The following is a 6,285-nucleotide window of genomic DNA, read 5'->3' on the forward strand; positions in this document are numbered from 1 at the left end:
CAAAGAGCTTTGCCTGTTCACATCCCAGGGCAGGACACATGAATCACAGTGGCCACAAAAATGGGATGAAGTAGAATGGATGCCAGTAAGACAACTAGAATAACCACTTTGTATAGTTTCCTTTTAACTGATTGTCTGTCTATAGTGATGTGTTTCCTCCCAACAGAGGCCATGTCTAGCAAGCAAAATCTAGACTAGTTGACTCACAACCCATAAAAGAAGTGCAAAAGTGTTTCTAACTTCTTTTCCTAGCTAAATCAACAATAATGTAGAAACTCATGTGCTTCTCTCAGAAAATTTTATCAGCTACAGTGAAGGAACCTGGATAACATCCCAGCTAATCTTTCAGCAGCAGCTGGGGAAAGCATCAAAAAATTACTTTTTCAATTGTCTGTCCAAGTATTGTCTGCACTTAATCTGCAGATATCCAACTGTTAACACTAGGGGACTTCGTTCAAACAAAGCAACTGTGAAGCCACCCTGGGCACAGAGCCCCATGTGACCACCCTCTCAGAATGTTAATTAAGAATTCCATAATCAAAGTAAGCTTTGTTTGGGAGATGTCCTTAAGCCCGGAAGAGCGGCCTAATTTCTCTGCTAATTGTTCTGATTCCAAAATGCTAGTAGAGGCCTTTTGGCAGAACCTAGTTTAGGTAAAATGTAGGTTTTCCAGCTTTTTCTAAATGAACTTATTTATTCATTTTTCTTTTCAATCCAAGTTCCTCATAGTAAACAATGGCTTTAACAATTTGCACATTGGTCCTAACAGGCAACATGCTTCTGCTTCTCTACTTTATCTTTTTGCTTCCCAGTATAACATGGCAAGCAAGAGCATGTGATTTACAGTCCAAAAACACAGACAATTCTCCACTGCCTCTGTAGCCTAAGTTATACCAACTTCTCTATATGTTAAAGGATTTTTTTTAAAAAAAGGTAAAATCATAGGCCGGACACAGTGGCTTACGCCTGTAATACCCAGCACTTTGGGAGGCCAAGGCAGGCAAAGTGTGAGGTCAGGAGTTCGAGACCAGCCTGACGATCATGGTGAAACCTCGTCTCTACTAAAAGTACAAAAATTAGCCAGGCATGGTGGTGCGTGCCTGTAATTCCAGCTACTCAGGAGGCTGATGCAGGAGAATTGCTTGAACCCAGGAGGCAGAGGTTGCAGTGAGCTGAGATCGAACCATTGCACACCAGCCTGGGTGACAGAGTGAGACTCCATCTCAAAAATAAATTGATTCATTAATTTATAAAAGAAAAAAAAAAAAGACTCATGATGTTGATACAAATGAATAAAAAAAAAATCTGCATCAAAGATTTTATTTAATGCATTAATTAATGAGAGAACCAGTAAGATGTTAAAACCAGTTCAAAAGATAATTCAAAGAACCATGCACATCTAGGAAATAAAGAATACTGAACTGAATTTTACAAGTAGAAGCAAACAGATCTGTCTATCTTTGGGCAATAATCAATCATATTTTGGATGCAGTTTATTTGCATTTCTAAGGAGAGGAACCATGATTATTGGTGTTCTAAAGCTTACAACATGGCAAATTAGCTCAAAGACAATAAAAAAAGATAATTCTGAAAAGTGCACTAGCAAGATTTTTTTTTTTTACCATTTTAAAGTTTTTTATACTTTTTTTCTAAAAATGCCTATCAAGTGAAAAACAAATTTATCAAGAAAATGCAAAGATAATCACAGGCTGGGATTAAATATTTGCAAAAGACATATCTGACAAAAGACTGTTGTCCAAAATATACAAAGAACTCTTAAAACTCAACAAAGAAATCAAACAACCTGATTTTTAAAACAGCCAAATACCTTACCAGGCACCTCATCAGAGAAGATTTACAAGTGGTAAATAAGCATATGAAAAAATGCTCCACAACATATGTTATCAGGAAAATGCAGCTTAAAACAATATAAATTACTACTATACAGCTATTAGAATGGCCAAAATCCACAACACTGGCAACATCAAATGCGGACAAGGATGTAGAACAACAGAAACTCTCATTCAGTGATGGTGGAAATGCAAAATGGAACAACCATTTTGGAAGACAGTTTGGTGGTTTCTTACAAAACTAAACATACTTTTATCATACAATTCAGCAATTATGCTTCTTGGTATTTGCCCAAAGGAATTGAAAATGTTTGTTCACAGAAAAACCTGCACGTGGATGTTTACAGCAGTTTTATTCATAATTGCCAAAACTTGGAAATAGCTAAGATGTCCTTCAGTAAGTGAATGGTTGAATAAACTGTAGTACATCCAGACAATGGAATGTTGTTCAACACTAAAGAGAAATGAATTATCAAGCCTTGAAAAGATACGGATGAAACTTAAATGTACATTACTCATGAAAGAAGCCAATCTGAAAAGGCTACATATTGTATGATTCCAACTTTATCATTGTGTTAAAGTTGCCTGCAGAATTCAGTATAGTAACATCCTATATAAGTTTGTAGCCTAGGAGCAATAGACTGTACCATAGAACCTAGATGTGAACCAGGCTGTACCATTGAGGTTTCTGTGACTACACTCTATGATGTTCACACCATGATGAATCACCTAACAACGCATTTCTCAGAATGTATCTCCATCCTTAAGGAGCACATGACTGTATATATTTGGTCTTTGTCCAGTTTCCCGATATATAGAATCTAAAACTCTTGGAATCTTCAGTGTCATAGAATATGTTGTGTATGTTAATGAGATGATTGGTGGCTGAGGGTTTCTAGATAGCCTCAGAATGGAGGCTGGTCACTAGAAAGACCAAGGTATGATTAGAGTGCTGGGACTTTGAGTGCATGCTCCTCCAAACCTAGGGTGGAAGGTGGGGTAGAGGGGCTGCAGTTTAAGTTGATAATAGCATAGATTTCATAGTGTGGTCTTTAGAAAACTTAAGCAGCCCAAAATCTAAAACACATTAGACTCTTAACATGACGCTGATACAATGCTAACTAGATGAGAAATATTTACTGTTTCCATTACTCATTGATGCTTCTATAGCCAAAATATCTTTATTATACTTGGCTATTTTTAACTTTTTTAAAATTAATTACAGAGATCCTTTTTGCCCATTAACCCCACTATCCAAGATAAATTTCAGTTACGGTTTCCATGTTTATCCCCTTCAAAACTCATGTTAAATTTAGTTGCCATTGTAATAGTATTAAAAAGTGAGACCTTTAAGAGATGTTTAGGGCTGGGCGCTGTGGCTCACACCTGTAATCCCAGAACTTTGGGAGTCCGAGGCAGGCAGATCACGAAGTCAAGAGATTGATACCATTCTGGCCGACATGGTGAAACTCCATCTCTACTAAAAATACAAAAATTAGCTGGGCATAGTGGCATGTGTCTGTAGTTCCAGTTACTCAGGAGGCTGAGGCAGGAGAATCGCTTGAACTGGGAAGGCAGAGGTTGCAGTGAGCTGAGATCCCATCACTGCATTCCAGCCTAGCAACAGAGCAAGACTCCATCTCAAAAGTTAAAAAAGAGGTGCTTAGGTCATAAAGGCTCTGCCCTTATGAATAGACTAATGTCATCATCATGAAAATGGGCTCATTATTACAGGAGTAGGTTCATCCTCCACTTGCTCTTTCTCACCCACTTTGCTCTTTGGCCATGTGATGCCTTCTGCCACATTATGACACAGAAAAGAGGCCCTCTCTAGATGCCAGCACCTTGATATTGGACTTCCCAGCCTCCAGAACTGTGAACCAATAAATTTCTGTTCTTTATTAATTACCCAGTCTGCAGTATTTTGTTATAGCAGCACAAAACAGAATAAGACAGAAAACTGGTGCAGGAGAACTGGGGTGTTGCTTTAACAAATACCTGAAAATGTAGAAGCAACTTTGAAACTAGGTAATGGGTAGAGGCTGGAAGAATTTGGAGGAGTAAACTAAAAAAAGCCTATATTGTCATAAACAGAGCCTTAAGTATAATTCTAGTGAGGGCTCAGAAGAAAACAAGCAATGTAGGGAAAGTCTGAAACTTCATAGACGTTACTTAAGTCATTGTGACCAGGAAGCTGACAGACATATGGACAGTAAAGGCAATTTTGATAAGGTCTCACACAAAAATAAGAAACAGAAACAAGGTATTGGAAACTGAGGAAATTTTTTAACAAGGCCATTCTTGTTTAAAAAAAAATGGCAAGAGAGTGGGACGTCCGGCTTCTGAGCGGTAACCTTTGTTGCGCTAATGACGAAAAAGAATTAAATATGGGTGATGTTGAGAAAGGCAAGAGGATTTTTATTCAGAAATGTTCCCAATGTCACACCGTGGAAAAGGGAGGCAAGCACAAGACTGGGCCTAATCTCCATGGTCTCTTTGGGCGGAAGACAGGTCAGGCCTCTGGATTCACTTACACTGAAGCCAATAAGAACAAAGGCATCATCTGGGGAGAGGATACACTGATGGAATATTTGGAGAATCCCAAGAAGTATATCCCTGGAACAAAAATGATCTTTGTCGGCATTAAGAACAAGGGAGAAAGGGAAGACTTAATAGCTTATCTCAAAAAAGCTACTAATGAGTAATAATTGGCCACTGCCTTATTTATTATGAAACAAATGTCTCATGACTTTTTTATGTGTACCATACTTTAATAGATCTCCTACACCGGAATTTACATCATGAATGACTGACAGAATATTTTGTTGGGCAGTCCTGATTTAAAACTAAGACTGGCTTGTGGTTAAATGAATATGTTCAGTTTTTGGATTTTAATAATAATTCCAATTTAGTAAATTCTATCACTGTTTACCCCTTCTAAAGATATGATTAGACTTCGTTAGTAATGTTAAACTTTTTGCAAAGATGGTGAGTGCCATCTTCAAACTTACTGGAGATTGGTTTTATATTTAGATTTATATAACTGGTTATGTGAATATATTTAAATATGGGGGAAATTCCTTCACTGTCTCAGAACCAAGCAAGATTCACCTGTGTTTTGTGTTCATTTGCCTCTTAAAGGCAAGGGTTGAAGATAAATGGGTAACAATGGCTATATTTTTGGCCTTAACTATGCCAATCTAATTAAAATTCCCTGTATTTAAAATGGTTCCTTTTACTTATTGAAAGGCATTTTGTGTGGTTTATGTGTAATATCAAAAATTAACACTTCACGCATTTTATAGATGATCTATAAGGTCACGTGCTTTTAAAATAGTAGCCAATTAAACTTCACTCTTGCATTCTTTACAATCTAAGTCAAACTAAGTTATAATTTAGGATTGTCTTTAAACAGCCATTCAGAAACAAAACTGTACAACTGCTGTGTATTTGTGATTGGGAATGGTGCTTTTGCCAACTTAACAGGATTAAAGTAGAGGAGATATACACAAATTTAAAAATGATGTGTGATCATAAGACTTAAGATAATTAAAAAGAAAACCACAGGAAAAAAAAAATGGCAAAGAACTTGGCTGAATTGTTCATGCCCAAGGGCTTTATGGAAAGCAGAATGTTAAAGCAATGAACTAGGATATCTGGCAGAAGAAATTTCTGAGCAAAATATTGAAAGTGCTGCATGGCTTCTTTTAATTACATACAGTGAAATGAGAGAAGAGAGAAATTATTTAAAGATGGAATTTATAATTAAAAGGGAAAAAATTGTAGCCTATTCATAAAAAGAATGTAAAGCATGTCAGGATGTGGCCAAGCAACGTTTTGATCAGGAGATCAGTATGGCTAGAGAAAAGCCAGATGTCAAGTGGGTCTAGAGCTGCAAAACGGCAAAAGGGTTTCAGGAGATAGCTGAGGGCACCCTCCACTGACCCAGGGCCACCTTGCTCTCTGCATTTCAGCACAGTGCTCCTCAGCCACCCCAGCTGTGGTTCAAACAGACTTGTGTGCAGCTCAGAAAATTGGCTAGGACAAACTAAGATAAGCCAAAGCAGCCTATCATCCATTGCACCTATGGTGTCTATGAAGAATTTTAATGATGTAGAAATATATCAGAACATGGTAATATTTTAAAAATATAGAATTGTATAGCCCAATAAATAGGATAGATGATTAACAGACTGATTTATATATGAAAAATAACAGACACAACTCTTGCTTTATCATTAGACATTGTGTATCCTCTCTCTTTTCTCCACAATATGTTCTGAGCATCTCCCCATTTGCACAAATAGTCCTTGAGAATATACACTCTTAAAGTTATAGCATAAGACATATTCCCTTCTATGTTATTTTTCTATTAACCTCTGACTCTCTCATTAAGAATTATGTGGCAGTGGATGGAACATTAAATTGGCAAGCT

The 6,285-nt window shown here is 37.1% G+C and overlaps 1 protein-coding gene across 1 annotated transcript; it reads left to right on the forward strand.

Moving 5' to 3' along the window:
- Positions 1 to 4,197: 4,197 nt before the first annotated feature.
- LOC135275850 (cytochrome c-like) lies at positions 4,198 to 5,098 on the forward strand. The gene has a single exon (XM_064378508.1). It carries the CDS (start codon positions 4,238 to 4,240, stop codon positions 4,553 to 4,555), a length of 318 nt encoding a protein of 105 aa, XP_064234578.1. The 5' UTR covers positions 4,198 to 4,237; the 3' UTR covers positions 4,556 to 5,098.
- The last annotated feature ends 1,187 nt before the right edge of the window (positions 5,099 to 6,285 follow it).

The sequence above is a fragment of the Aotus nancymaae genome, unplaced genomic scaffold (assembly GCF_030222135.1).
Source record: "Aotus nancymaae isolate 86718 unplaced genomic scaffold, 86718_ANA_hifiasm-v0.15.2.pri h1tg000019l, whole genome shotgun sequence".
Lineage (NCBI taxonomy): Eukaryota > Metazoa > Chordata > Mammalia > Primates > Aotidae > Aotus > Aotus nancymaae.